Source organism: Schistocerca nitens, chromosome 8 (genome assembly GCF_023898315.1).
Source record: "Schistocerca nitens isolate TAMUIC-IGC-003100 chromosome 8, iqSchNite1.1, whole genome shotgun sequence".
In the NCBI taxonomy this organism is placed as follows: domain Eukaryota; kingdom Metazoa; phylum Arthropoda; class Insecta; order Orthoptera; family Acrididae; genus Schistocerca; species Schistocerca nitens.
The window spans coordinates 41,806,637-41,822,349 of NC_064621.1; the positions used below are offsets into that span (position 1 = coordinate 41,806,637).

Genomic DNA, 15,713 nt, shown 5'->3' on the forward strand with positions numbered 1-15,713 from the left:
TCAGACTTGGGAGAGGGGAGGGGGGAGGAACGTGATTAGCACTGTGGAAGGCGAAAGCCGTGTCAGTAGCAGGCAACTGAGCAACTAGTACAGGGTAAGCGAGACGACCGTGTGCAACATTCTCCATGATAATTGTTACTTACAGCTTGTACAGAGCTTATGAGGCCACCTTCAGGAGGAGCGGTATCTTCAACTTTTATAACAGACATCTGTGAGATAGTATGCATTAACCCCATGGTATGGTGATAGCGAATCATCAGCATTGGTGAATCCGGAATGTGTGGCCCGGGTTAACTGTCGACCGTATTTTGAGACCAGTGCTCCTTCCAGGTCACCTAACAGGCCGGAACTATCGGCGTTTGTTGCGGATAACTTTGCCTGCGCTGCTGGAAGAAGTGCCATTGATGATTCGAAGGGTTATGTGGCTACTACATGATGGTTCTCCAGCCCACTTCGCCGAGAACGTCCGGACACATTTCAATCGTGTCTTCCCTAGTCGATGGATCAGAGGAGTGGATTCACTTGCATGGCCTGCTCGTTCACCGGATCTTAACCCGTGCGATTATTGGTTATGGAGCCATCGCAGAAGTACCCTGCATGTAGAGCCCAGTCCAGGTGTGGAGACACTGGAGCAGTGTACTCGTGCTGCCTTTGGCACTCTTCGGATGCAGCCTGGCCGATGTGAACGTGTGAGACACAACATGCTACGCCGCGGACACGCATGCGTTGAGGCACATGGAAACCATTTTCAAGGCATGCTGTAACTGTGGCTGCATGGTATTAGAACGCAGTGTCTGTAACAATGTATTATCGAATAAATGGTCTCTAGCATGGAAACGAAACATTTCCGGACATAAGTTCATTAGACCTCTTTTGTTCCATATCCTCTCATCGATCAATCCCTAGTGTTCGTGTATGTATGGTTGAAAAAATCACCCTGAATAACATTCTTCAGTGGTTTAACTTATTCTTGATTTCTTTTAGGTTACTTACCAGATTTTATCAAAAGACAAATGGAGAGTTCGAATAGTGTTTCTCCTTATTTTAATATTTAGGAACAAGACTCTCCATTAACTATTATTACATTTAGTTATACACTCATGCTCGTAATTTAAGGATAATTGCAGAATGTGGTGCCACACAACGTGACACTACACAAAACTGGTGCTAATAGCATAGGCACATAGGGAACACGCACGACACAGATCATCCACGGTGTTGGTGATAAGTTGAGAAAACCGTTCCGAAACACATGTGCTACAAAACGTCACTGTTTCCTGCGCGTGTACCCCGACATCAATATGGGATATGATCACCATGCACACGTACCCAGGCCGCACAACGGGTTGGCATACTCTGGATAAGGTGGTCGAGCAGCTGCTGGGGTACAGCCTCCCATTCTTGCACCAAGCCTGTCGGAGCTCCTGAAGTGAAGTGTCGTAGGGGTTTGAAGACGTCCAGCGATACGTCGACCAAGGGCATCCCAGACGTGCTCGATGGGGTTTACGTCTGGAGAACAGGCAAGCCACTCCATTCGCCTGATATCTTCTGTATCAAGGTATTCCTCCACGATGGCAGCTCGGTGGGGCCGTGCGTTATCATCCATCAGGAGGAAGTTGGGGCCCACTGCACCCCTGAAAAGGTGGACAATACTGGTGCAAAATGACGTTCCGATGCACCTGACCTATTCCTCTGTCAAATACGTGCAGGGGTGTAGGTGCACCAATCATAATCCTACCCCACGCCATCAAACCACGACTTCCATACAGGTCCCTTTCAAGGACATTAAGGGGTTGGTATCTGATTCCTGGTGCCTGGTGCTCGCCAGATGAAAACCCGGCCAGAATCACTGTTCAGACTATACCTGGACTCGTCCGTGAACATAACCTGGGACCACTATTCCAATGACCATGTACTGTGACACCAGGCTTTACGGGCTCTCCTGTGACCAGGGGTCAGTGGAATGCAGTTTGCAGGTCTCCGGGTGAATAAACCATTTCTGTTCAGTCGTCTGTAGACTGTGTGTCTGGAGACAACTGTTCCAGTCGCTGCGGTAAGGTCCCGAGCACGGTTACCTTCAGTATTCCCTGGCCGTCTGCGGGCACTGATGGTGAGATATCGGTCTTCTTGTGGTGTTGTACACTGGACGTCCCGTACTGTAGCGCCTGGACACTTTTCCTGTCTGCTGGAATCATTGCCATAATCTTGAGATCACACTTCGTGGCACACGGAGGGCTCGTGCTATGACCTGCTGTCTTTGACCAGCCTCCAGTCGCCCTTGTATTCTACCCCTCATAAAGTCTTCAATATGTGTTCTCTGAGCCATTTTCAACACAGTCACCATTAGGATGTCTGAAAACGTCTGGACACTTACTCGCTGCACCGTACTCCGACATGCACCGACGCACCTCTGCGTATGTGGACTGCTGCCAGCGCCACCGTGCGACGACTGCAGGTCAAATGCACCGCATGGTCATACCCCGAGGTGATTTAAACCCGCAAACCGCCCACCAGAGCGTTGTTTCACCATGTATCAGCATCATCCTTAATTTATGAGGACGAGTGTATATTAAGATTCTGTTGTTCTACATCTCATTTCCCTTAAACCTTATTATATCTACCACATAGCGTATTGAAATTAAAGATGTGCTTTCGTCGATAGTGACATTTCTCTATTACCCACAACAATATTTACTTCAAAGTAGTGGATGGTAGTACATGCAGATCTTGTGGGACTACGTAGGCTCTCTTCTGTATCGGCGCTTTCTTGTATTGCAGCTCCAGGACACAAAGTACAAGGCGATTGACCTGTCGGCGTCCTACTCGTTCCTGCAGCAGCTAAACAAAACCGTGCTGGCCGACACGTGGCCGATGAAACTGGCTGAGGCGTACCACGAGCTGGGGGTCTTCTGCTGCACCGATGAGCTCAAAAACCAGGCTCTACAGGACTGGCTAAAGTAAGTGGCCAGTTCATGCCATGTAGCCTAATGTGCAGTTCACATGTCGCGTAAGTACTAACACAGAATGGTGAAAATAATGAAATTGTTTGCGGAATACATTCCCAACGAGAAAATCTAGTACTAGCTTCGTAAGCAACACATACGAACACCGACAATAATATTTTGAAAGAAGTCCGGCAAGTAACATATTGATAGACCTGATGTGCACCAGAGGGGCCAGCATGTTCCACTGAAAACCGTCTGAGTAGGTGAGAAGAGCTCATCAGCGATCAGCAGAAAAAGATGAATTGTATTTTATTAATTACAACTGTCAAGCGCCATTTAGAATAAACATGATGCTAGGTAATTACGTACTGAAACAGTAGACGATTAATTTGCATTCGTTGCCTTAAATATATGTCAAAGAGCAAGTGGTCAAATTTCTGATACGGCAATCGAGTTTCTATTTCGTTTCTATTGAACAGATTTCAAGATAGCAATCACACTGTTGTTGAGCGTAATGGCCACACACATGATTGAGCATAAAAAGTCTGTGGAATTGAAACACTGATTGTTCCTGTACTGGGACTGTCATTGGTCGTAGTCTAGGTAGATTGTCACCAGTATGCTTGCCAGGGCAGAGCATATTCATTAGTACCACATCGTTTGCCAATAGAAGAATCCTTTACATTCAGCATTGTTCCAAAACAGTCATTCGAACAAATGTCTTAACATATAAGAAACTATCAGCCTCGATAGTGAAACCAACCTTTACCTAGGTTTCAGCCCAAGTAATTGAGCCTTTTTCAGAAGATATACCTGATCCTATAATATGTCTACGTGGGCATGGTCTAGAAATAAAACTAAACCAGCCTGAATAGGCGTAGTCATATTTTAAAAATGCAGTACATAGGTACTAAGTCACCACCGAGACTTAAGCTCCGGCGAGCGTCTCGTCTCCATGGACGCCGTGCGGTGGGCCTCGGGTGCCCACGTGAAACTAAGTAGGACTAGAAGACGCGCTGCGTCTCCTGAGAACGTGGCCCTATCGGTTGGACCCTAGAGGACTTGAAAATTATGGCTTGGTGAGGAGAATCTCGATTTCAGTTAGGAGTTGATGGTAGGGTTCGAGTGTGGTGCACACACCTCGAAGCCACCTAAGTGTTCAACAAGGCACTGTGCAAGCTGGTGGTGGCTCCATGGTGGTATGGACTGTGCATACATGCAATTGACTGGGTCCTTTGGTCCAAATGAACCGATCACTGACTGGAAGTGATTATCTTCGGCTACTTGAAGACAATGTGCAGCCATTTATGGACTTCATGTTCCCAAACAACGATGGAATTTGTATGGATGACAATGTCACCTTGCCACAATTGTTCACAGTTGGTTTGAAGAACATTATGGGCAGTTCGAGCGAATGATTTGGCCACCAAGATCGCCTGACATGAATAATTTCGAACATTTATAGGCACAAAATCCTGCACTAGCAACACTTTCGCAGATTGGACAGCTGTATTGGTAACATAGCTCAATATTTCTGCATCGGACACCCAATGACTTGAGTCCATGCCACGTCTCGTTGCTGCACTAAACCTGGCAAAATAAGGTCCGAAACGATATTAGGAGGTATCCCGTGACTTTCGTCATCTCAGTATATAACTGTACATATTGTGTTAATACATATGTCAACATTAACTTCTCCCATCTTCAACCTTTAATTAGCACAGCCCACATGGTACTCAGAACAAATGTGGTCCAAAGGAGAGTGAGAGTAAAGAGTTTCGTTTTTCTCAGCTTTCATTCAAAAATAGCTGAGAAACGTGCCATTGTCTTTTTATAGAGTTATTCCAACCTTCTATCAGTCCGTTTCCTCCTGCCCAATCTCTCCATCTCTCCTCCCTCCTCTCTCAATCTATTCGCCCTATCCCTGTCCATCACCTACTACCCTCCCTCTCTCTGTCCACCTCCTCCACCCTCACTTTCTGTCCATCTCCTACTCACCCTGTTCGAAATTTAGGCACAGGCACATGCACATAGTTCAGCACAAAAAAGGCGTTGTGTCAATGCAACTTAAGTAGTGTTTTTCCGAGTGTTCAAGAACAGCACAAGGTCATTCCTTCCACAATCCTCATCCTGTCACCTTTCTCCATTTTCCCTCTTTTGACCAATCCGTTTGTTTATTCCTGTCGGTGTGTGCCAAGGTGCTTTTTTATTGGAGCAAATTAGAAGAGCTATGTGCCCTATTATTATTACCTGTATTATTATTATTTTTATCTCACACAATTATGCTGGATCAATGTTTCACGAGCATCGAATCCCCCAGGGGGCTCGCCACTCTTTGTCGGTTTCATACTTGGCAACCACCGGGCCCTAGCCTTTGTAGCAGCTTTCTTTCCCTTGCGTGCTGCATGTCTATCCTCTTGCTATTCTCTTTCTCCTCCCCTGGAGAACATGTGTGGGGTATTATTGCGAATGCTCTACATTCTGTCGCTGACGTACGAACAGTCTCACCTTTGATTTCAGTCCCTTTTCCTTTCTTTCCCTTGTCCTCCCGTTCCTCCGCTTCGACATTTGAGGATCTTCTTTTTTCTTCTTCCTCACCGTGCGCTCCTGGAGGCTGGCCCACACGTCTGACGCGTAACAGGTGACTGGGTAACGCATAATTCCCAGACCTGGGTCGAAAGGTAGGGTTCGCACGTACCCCCTGGTACAGGCCAGGCCCAGGGAGGGGTGACTGCCGCTCAGGCTTTACCCTTCCAAAACTGCCGATTGGTGCCTCTGTCAGGTGTTCGGCAGGTGTGTCCTGAGGTGTGAACAATCACCTAAGTTGGGTGCGCCCCCTTGTGAAGGGGGGCCCCCAGTTGGAAGGAGCGCGCCATCGGAGAAGCTGGCAATCATGGGGGATTTCCTCACGGTGAGTCAATCATCTTCCCACTCAGTGTCTACAAAACGTAAACGTAATGAGGCTAATGATTCAAAGGCCCTTCCCACTGCACCACTGTTACTCATGGTCTCACGTGCTGAAGACGGTCAGTCCTTCACCATGGTAAATTCGTTTATTATTGAGAAAGGTGTTGATGCAATTGCTGGACTTGTGAAATCCTGCTCTCGTTAATGGAATGGCAATTTGCTTTTGGAGACCACTTTTGATTCTGGAGCACAAAAACTGCTTGCTGCCTCGCTTCTCCGCGGTTACACTGTTCGTGTTGAGGCCCATAGAACTTTGAATTCTTCCCCAGGCTGCTCGGCAGTCTATCCAAGGGCGAAATCCAATCTTATCTCTCTGATCACGGTGTCATTGCCATCCATGGCGTAATGAAAAAGGTAAATTCCTCCTTAGTGCCCACCCAACCTCTCTTTTTCGCCTTTGATAGGGTGTTGCTTCCGTCCTAGATAAAAGGAGGCTATGAAATTCACAGTCCGGCCGTACATTCCGAACCCGATGGGCTGCTGTCAGTGTCATCGTTTCAACGACACTAGAATGTCTTGTCAACACCCAGCCAAATGAGTAACCTGTGGTAGGGATGCACACACGAGGGTGATTGTCGACCTTTTTCTCCCTGCTGTATCAACTGCAATGGCATCCATGCCGCCTCCTCTTGGTATTGTCCCATGCATCTTGATGAGTGGGCTGTCCAAGAGATTCGGGTAAAGGAAAAAGTGCCTTACCCAGTAGCTCGCAAATTACTGGCTAGTTGAGAACCCTGTGTTCTCCCATCTGGCACCTATAATTCTGTTCTTGCTACCCCCTCATTTCATGGAGGACATGGTCACGCAGACATGCGACCTCAAATTCAGCTCTGAGCTTGTGTAATCACCCATTGTCAAGGTAGCATCGCCTCAAGGGGCGAAGCCACAAGCTACACAACCAGTAGGCAGGAAAGGACGGGAGGAGTACTCCAGTGAAGACTTCCGCCGTCCCGCCAGCCAAACAACACCCAAGTCTTCCTCTAACTGTAAAGTCCACCAAAGGCAAACGGTCTTCTCCTTCGCCAACTCGAAGATCCTCTGCAATGGTGACGCCATGTGGTACTTTAGTGCGGCCAGCCTCTGTCTCGCTGGTGGACTCCACAGAACAACTGCACAAGCAATCCGATGCTTCTGTGGGCCCCATGGAACAGGATGCTCCTTCTGTGCTCTGTAGTAGCGACTCTACACTGGCTGTCGCTTGGTGGCCGCCAGGTTGACACCCCTACGTCTCTTCCTCCTCATGATTGTCCTCCAGTGGAACGTTCACAGCCTTCGGTCCCACAAAGAGGATTTACTGCTGCTTTTAGCATCACAACTTCCCCATGCACTCTGCCCTTAGGAAACGAAATTACACACTCACGACCACTTTGATTTGTTTTGACCTTCCCCCTGAGTTCTGCATTTCATCTCCATGGGGATGTCATGCTGCTCATACGAGATGACATTCATATTCAGGCCATCTCCCTCACTACCTGTCTTCAAGCTGTTGCAGTTCGCCTTTTCCTTCCAAACCTGACTTTTTACCTCTGTAGCATTTATGTACCTCCGTCATTCCTTCAGCTTATTGGGCAGCTTCCTCCCCTTTTTGCTACTTGGTGACTTTAATGCACATCATCCTCTTTGGGGATCTCACAGGACCTGTCAGAGAGGTGCCCTCTTGGCTGACCTCTTCTGCCTCTTCTGCCTTAACACTGGAGCAACCACTTTCCTTTCTGACTCTTCGCCCACCTATTCCCATTTTGGACCTATCCATTTGCGCTGCCCATTGTGTCAGTGCCTCCAGCTGCATATAGGTTTTACACTGAAGAGCCAAAGAAACTGTTACACCTGCCTAATATCGTGTAGAGTGCGGTGGACATGCAGAAGTGCCGCAACACGACGTGGTATGGACTCGAATAATGTCTGAAGTAGTGCTGGAGCAAACTGACACCATGAATCCTGAAAGGCTGTCCATAAATCCGTAAGAGTACGAGGGAGTGGAGATCTCTACTGAACAGCACGTAGCAAGGCATCCCAGATATGCTCAGTAATGTTCATGTCTAGGGACTCTGGTGGCCAGCAGAAGTGTTTAAACTCAGAGAAGTGTTCCTGGAGTCACTCTCTAACAATTCTGGACGTGTGGGTTGCCGCATTGTCCTGCTGGAATTGCCGAAGTCGGACATGAATGGATGCAGGTGATCAGGCAAGATGCTTACATACGTGTCACCCATCACAGTCGTTTAAAGACGTATCAGGGGTCCCGTACCACTCCACCTGCACATGTTCCACACCACTACAGAGCCTCCACCAACTTGAACAGTCCCCTGCTGACAAGCAGGTTCCATGGATTTATGAGGTTGTATCCATACCCGTACACGTCTATCCGTTCGACACAATTCGAGGCGAGAATCGTCTGAACAGGCACATTGTTCTAAGTGATCAACAGTCCAATGTCTGTGGTGACGAGCTCAGGCGAGGCGTAAAGCTTCGTGTCGTGCAGTCATCAAGGGTACGGGAGTGGGCCTTTGGCTCCGAAAGCCCATATCGATGAGGTTTCGTTGAATGGTTCATACACTGACCCTTGTTGATTGCCCAGCAATGGAATCTGTAGCCATTTGCCGAAGGGTTGCACTGCTGTCAGGCTGAACGATTCTCTTCAGTCGTCATTGGTTCCATTCTTGCAGGATCTTTCCCCGGCCGCAGCGATGTTGGAGATTTTATGTTTTACTAGTTCCTGATATTGATGGTACACTCGTGAAATCGTTGTATGGGAAAATCCCCACTTCGTCACTTCCTCGAAGTCCCATCGCTCGTGCGCCGACTACAGTACCACGTTCAAACGTACTTAAATGTTGATAATCTGCCATTGTAGTAGCAGTAGCCGGTGTAACAACTGTGCCGGACCCTTGTTGTCTAATAGAGGCGATATCGACCGCAGCGCCGTATTCTGCCTGTTTACGTTTCTCTGTATTTGAATACGCATGCCTATACCAGTTTCTTTGGCGCTTCATTGTAATAGCTCATGTTTGTCAGCTCGCCATCGATAGCACTGGATACTTAGAAAGCTTCCGTGAGCAGAAAGGTAATGGCAGGTACGTCCGGTATTCAGAACTTAAAAAGCTTTAAACACTCCTCGTCTGCCACAGTTATATGTGTAATTTTCCATATAATTTTATTAGTGATGATCTGATTCCTCTCTTGAAGTCTTCGAATGTATGAGTCGCTGTCTGTTGCACTCCACACCACAATTAATAACAGTTCACTGCATATCTTCAAAGTACTCCATAAGCATTTTTAGAGGTATGCATGCAGTAAATCGGCGGTACTCTTCTTCTGTTCTGCCCACAGTCTCGTCTATGAACCATCCTGCACTTTCTGATGAGTTCGCATCAGGTGGTGCTAAAATTCTTTTTCTTAAATGATCCTTCCGCCATAGATCACATGTGTTCCCACCTTGCGGTTCTGCTGTGAAGTTCTGTGCTGTGCGCTGTGTGCGTTGGTTTTAAACCTTACTCCCATCTGTCCTAGAGGTAGCCGAACAATGATTTCCTCACAACGAAAGTCAACAAGTTCGTAACGCAGCTCCAGGTAGACCAGTATCTGAACTGTCACTGGAAGATATAAAGCGTTGGTAAGAGTCTCAACAATCTTACACCCCATCCAAACTGATTGGAAGAATCCGTAAGTTGAATAAATCAGTCTATCGTCGAGATATGAGTTTGTTGCAGTGTTAAATTCAACACGAATTGTACTGACAGGGAGAATATCAACTCTCTGATCATATTTGCAAATTTATTGGGATCCGTCTTCAAAACCTGTTTCTTTGTGAAACCCAGTAGTGCGCCTACTAAACCTTTCTTCTTAAAGTCAATAGATGCAGTCATCCTCCTTTTTCAGACTTAAGTGTACTGATATTTGCACCGAGCTCAATCCCCTTTCCAGACTGTTTCAAAATTTCGTTTGATTCATAAATGTCGTATGCACCAGGTTTAAATTCCATAATTTCGATTTTACCATTAATTTCCAGATGAAGTTTATTGCTATCCTCCGTGATATTTGGGATGATGTTGTATGTCTCCAGTCCAATGAGCACGATACTCCTATCATCAAAGCTTAAATCAATTGGTGGGAAGTAATTCCCACGAAATACACACGATCATTCGTTTAAGGTCAGAGTGCACAACATTGTACAGTAGGTCACGAGTCCACTATACGCAGAAGGTGGGTACAAAGGCAGCGGGGGCTGTGTGGGCTCAGAGCACATTTTTTTCAATATACGGATTGAATAACATCGGGGAAAGGCTACAACCCTGTCTCGCTCCCTTCCCAACCACTGCTTCCCTTTCATGTCCCTCGACTCTTATAACTGCCTTCTGGTTTCTGTACAAATTGTAAATAGCCTTTCGTTCCCTGTATTTGACCCTGTTACTTTAATAATTTGAAAGAGAGTATTCCAGTTAACATTGTCAAAAGCTTACTCTAAGTAGGTTTGCCTTTCCTTACTCTATCTTCTTAGATAAGTCGTAGGGTCAGTATCGCCTCGCGTGTTCCAACATTTATACGGAATCCAAACTGATCTTCTCCAAGGTCGGTTTCTACTAGTTTTTTCCATTCGTCTGTACAGAATTCGTGTCAGTATTTTGCAGCCATGGCTTATTAAACTTCAGAAAAATATGGTTCAAATGGCTCTGAGCACTATGGGACTAAATATCTGTGGTCATCAGTCCCCTAGAACTTAGAACCACTTAAACCTAAGTAACCTAAGGACATCACACACATCCATGCCCGTAGCGGTCACGCGGTTCCAGACTGAAGCGCCTAGAACCGCACTGGCACACCGGCCGGCATTAAACTTGAGAGATTAATAGCAAAGAAATTAACAAACGACGGATCTGAACCACCTCGGTGCACAAAACGCGTCAGAACACTGTTGCAGAAACAACGAAACATCACGCCAAATTCAAGCAGACGCAAAATCTCCAAGATTGGCGATCTTTAACAGAGATGCTTATAATAGTTTCCACAACGAAACTTTGTCTCGAAACCTGGCAGAAAATCGAAAGAGATTCTGGTCGTGTGTGAAGTATGCTAGTGGCGGGACACAATCAATGCCTTCTTTGCGCGATAGCAATGGAGATACTATCGAAAGCAGTGCTCAGTGCTGCCAAAGCAGAGTTCCTAAACACAACCTTCTGAAATGCCTTCACAAATGAAGAGGAAGTAAATATTCCAGAATTCGAATCAAGAACAGTTCCCAACATGAGAAACGTAGAAGTAAATATCCTCGGAGTAGTGAAGCAACTTCAGTCACTTAATGAAAGCAAGTCTTCTGGTCCAGACTGTAAACCAGTTAGGTTCCTTTCAGAGTATGCTGATGCAATAGTTCCATACTTAACAATCACGTACAACCGTTCGCTCGACGAAATAACCGCACCCAAAGACTGGAAAATTGCACAGGTGACACCAATATTCAAGAAAGGTAGTAGGAGTAATCCATTTCATGTGTTGTGGTACAAGCTCTTCCGTAATAGATCACGTTAGTCTCAATGCTGGAGAAGTACAAGCACTGCTATAACTACTATATGTAGCCATTGACATGAACTGACAAATGCCAACTAGAATAGTTACTCAGCTAGTGACTGAGCTAACTGCGACTGAATGGCTGGAACTGCGACTGAATGGCTGGAACTGCTGCGACTGAATGACTGGGACTGCTGTGACTGACTGAATGACTGGAACTGCTGCGACTGACTGAATGACTGGAACTGCTGCAACTGACTGAATGACTGGAACTGCTGCGACTGACTGAATGACTGGAACTGCTTCGACTGACTGAATGACTGGAACTGCTGCGACTGACTGAATGACTGGAACTGCTGCGACTGACTGACTGACTGGAACTGTGACTGACTGACTGAATGACTGGAACTGCTGTGACTGACTGAATGACTGGTACTGCTGTGACTGACTGACTGACTGACTGGAACTATGACTGACTGACTGACTGGAACTGTGACTGACTGATTGACTGCATGCTCCATGTGGCGGCGATCTAAATACTAGCGGTTGAGAGGGCATTGGCGATGCATTGCTCCAGACTCTTTCCTTGGCCTCTCTCCTGAGAGATGCACTTGATTCAGCGCCTATTATCGATCTTCTTGCAAAGTCTTTGCCAGCCAGTGTGCTGATGGCAGCTTAGGCCATCAAATTCCGCCCCCCCCCCCCAAATGCCGCACAGTTGTTGTGTAGGGAGGGTGCGAGTGACAAAGGGGCGGGAGGCAAGATGCTGGATGTACAGATGACTGGGAGCAATGACTCTGTAGGGCAGCGTACAGGAGCATCCCCCAGAAAACTGCTGCCAGGGCACACGTTCAGGCCTGAGGGAGAGTCATGGGGCGCTGACGGGGACGGCGATGGCGATGGCAGTTCCAAATTCATCGGTTGGCGAGTGGGGATGGTGGGGCATGGGCGCAGGCGCATCGTCCATCCGCTCCTTCTGGGGTGCCCTGGTGGCACCAGTGTGTGGCGGCAGCCAAAGCCTCGTGGCCCCCTGAGGCCGTGAATCTGGGGGAAGAAAAGCATTAGAATCGCGGGGCAAATGACACGCACAAATTTTGTTCTGGCGGTGACGCTGCAAACCATCGGGACCTGCGATCAGATACATATAAGAACTAAAGTGTTCCTGGATCACGCCTCTTTCCCAGCGTCCACGGTTGATATAATCCCTTAAAAGAACAAGATCGCGCGGCGCAAAGTGATACTTGGGGCACATTGGTGCGCCGGATACTGCGTGGGTGTATAAAGTGTAGCAACGTCCAATGGCGGCGGGCATGCGGCAGTTGAACTGGTGATTGTCCATCGCGTGGGTGGGTGCTATAGGAGGCGAGAATGAGTTGCCGCGTCTGTTCCTGTGTGTGGGTGGTGCAAAGTTTGGCCATCTGTTGCTTAAAAGTGCGCATGAAGCGTTTTGCTTCTCTCTTGGACTGCAGGTGGAATGGAGCACTTGTTAGATGACGAATGCCATTTCGTTCACAAAACTGTTCAAAATCACGTGAAGTTAACTGTCGTCCATTGTCTGACGCAAGTACTTCTGGCAAACCTTCTATCCAGAATATGGAGGGCAACGCTTAAATGGTGCTGCGTGATGCTGTAGAAGCCACAGGCAACGCAAATGGGAACTTTCTATAAGAGTAAACTATTATGAACCAACATGGTCCCGCAAGGTCTATTTGCACTCGTTGCCATGGCGTCTGAGTCTTAGGACAAGCTGAGAATGTTTGTGGCGGAACGGATTGGTTCTACGCGCACACGCTGCATTGTGCTATCATCTGTCCAATGTGGGCATCCATGCCTTGCCAAGTACAGTATCATCGCGCTAACTGTTCAGTGCGAAGAATTCACCAATGTCCTTGGTGGAGTAATCGCAACGCATCGTTTTGCAACACTTTGGGTACGAGCACACGCGATTGTCCACTGTCATTTTGAAGTAGAATCACCCCCTGTTGACCTGAAAGGCTATGCCGACGTGCAAAATATCGGCGCACAATTGACTTCTGGATACTGTTCGATGAATGACGCAAAGAGGTGCGAATGGAAAGCAACAAAATCTTGTGGTCTGGGTCTGCTTCCGTGGCCTGTGCAATTTTTCGGTAGTGCAAGGGAAAAGACTCGAGCAATTCAAAGTCCTATGCATCGATTTGGCAACAAGATGCGGCAGAGGCATCAAAATCAGTCCGGACCAATCGGAAGGCCAGATAGAGCGTCTGCACTGCCATGCTTTGCCGTAGGTCTGTACACAATTTCACACTGATAACTGCGAAAGCAACAAAGCCCACCGGTGCAATTTTCAATTTTTGAGCAGTGCTTGTAGGATTCGGCTTTGCCGGATGAAACAAGGACTGCAAATGTTTGTGATCCTAAATAGAACTTGCGACCACACAAACAGTGATGGAATTTTGTCAGACCATACACAATAGCGAGAGCCTCTTTTTTATATTTTTACAATAATTGTACTGAGTTTGAGATAACAACTTTGAGGCAAAAGCAATAGTCCTGTGTTACGCACCAATTCTGTGCGAAAGCACAGCGCCGATTCTGTAGGAAGAAGCGTCGAGTTGCAACACTATTGGCTTGGCACGGTTAAAATGCACTAAACATCTGTCTCTAAGTAAAGAATTTTTGAGATCCTGAATTGCGTCTTGTATTTATTCCACACAAAAGGTACATTTTTGCGACGCAAGCGATGCAATGGAGCCACGAACTGAGCGGCATTCTGTATGAGCCGAATGTAGTATGTCATCTTCCCTAGTAGTGCTTGCAGTTCAGAGATATTGCGAGAAACAAGCAGGTCACGGATTGCCTGCAAATGAGATTAGAGGGGGTGGACACCCTGGCTATCACATGACCTAAGTGCTGTAGCTGTTTGAAAAAAAGTCACACTTTTTCTAGACGACACTTGGGTCCTGCTTCTAACAACACTCGAAAAAGAGTACGCAAACTGGCAATGTGTTCCTCTGGTGTACGACCTGAGACAATATCGCGAAGGTAGTTGGAACAAAATGGCACTTCAGCAGTCAGCTGCTCCAAGTAACGTTGAGAAATGGCGGGTGCGGAAGCACAGCCGAAAGGCAAACGCAAATACTTGAACAGTCCTAAGTGTGAATTTACAACGAACACATTCTGTGATTCTTCATCCAATGGAATTTGCAAGTAGAAAAGTTACGTCCAGCACCAAGCCTGTCCATGAGTTTCTCGTGGCGAGGTAACGGATATTCACTGTAGACTTGAAGTCAATACAAATGCGATCAGAAGGCTTAGGCAGCAAAGCGAGAGGAATTGCCCATTGACTGGCTTGAATAGGAGCAATTGCACCATTATCTTGCAATTCATTCAATTCACAGGCTACTTCCTCTCTTAAGGCAATTGGAACGGGGCTGGCCTGGATTAACTTGGACTATTTCAATGTAACATGCGCTACAATGTTACTAGTTTTTCCCATTCCTTCTGAAAATAGTTAAGTAAATTCTTTAAGGAAGCTTTTGGTGCAAAAGCCGATATGGAAAGTACATTGTCTTGGATGCTAAGGCCAAACAAATCAAAGACATTTAAACTGAAACTGTTCTGTCTCTTGATTTCAGCACAGCAAAATTCACTGGTCGGGTGAGAGGCTTTTGAGTAGCAGGTAAACTACACTGTCCAAGCACTGGAATTTCCTGTCCTTTGTAAGCAGTGAGGTGCTTGCTAGTTTTAGAAAGGCGTGGTGAGCCTAACTGTTCGTATGTGGCACGATTAAGCTAAGTTACTGAGACACCTGTGTCTAACTGATAGTTCACACGATGGCCAGCAATTCGTAATGAGACAAATAGTTTGTTAGAACGTCGTTGCACAGCACTAGGGCGAGAATGAGGGACAACCTTTATCTTACTTTTGTCAGAACCTGTTGTAGGTTTGGAAAACAACGTTCACTGCATACGCACGAGCCTGTTTTTTTCTGAGAGCGGGCAAAATTGACGTTTTTGTGCCGTTACAAACAAACTGCTTGGACATTGCCTTTTCTTTCTATATGTGCAACACTTTGCGTTACGTGATGGGCAATCTTGTCTTTTATGGGGATTAAAACATCTAGGGCAAGACTTCACTAATTTCACAGGCCTGTTTACTTGTCTACGTGGCTGTGCGGGCGGCTGTGTTTGTGGCTGCTTGGGGCGGTCGCGAGCAAGTAGCGACTCGACCCGACAAATCGGGGCCGCTAGGCACTCGAAACATATTGCTCTAAGATTTCCAATACCTGAAGTGATGGATGAGAGAACTTTAGGATCTGTT

The 15,713-nt window shown here is 46.9% G+C and overlaps 1 protein-coding gene across 1 annotated transcript in view; it reads left to right on the top strand.

Annotated features, from left to right (window-relative positions):
• Positions 1-15,713, top strand: part of LOC126199058 (UDP-glycosyltransferase UGT5-like) — a 168,286-nt gene that overhangs the window by 102,561 nt on the left and 50,012 nt on the right. The window contains exon 3 of the mRNA XM_049935769.1: positions 2,779-2,957. Coding sequence (XP_049791726.1) covers positions 2,779-2,957 — 179 coding nt within the window. The remainder of the gene's footprint in view (positions 1-2,778; positions 2,958-15,713) is intronic.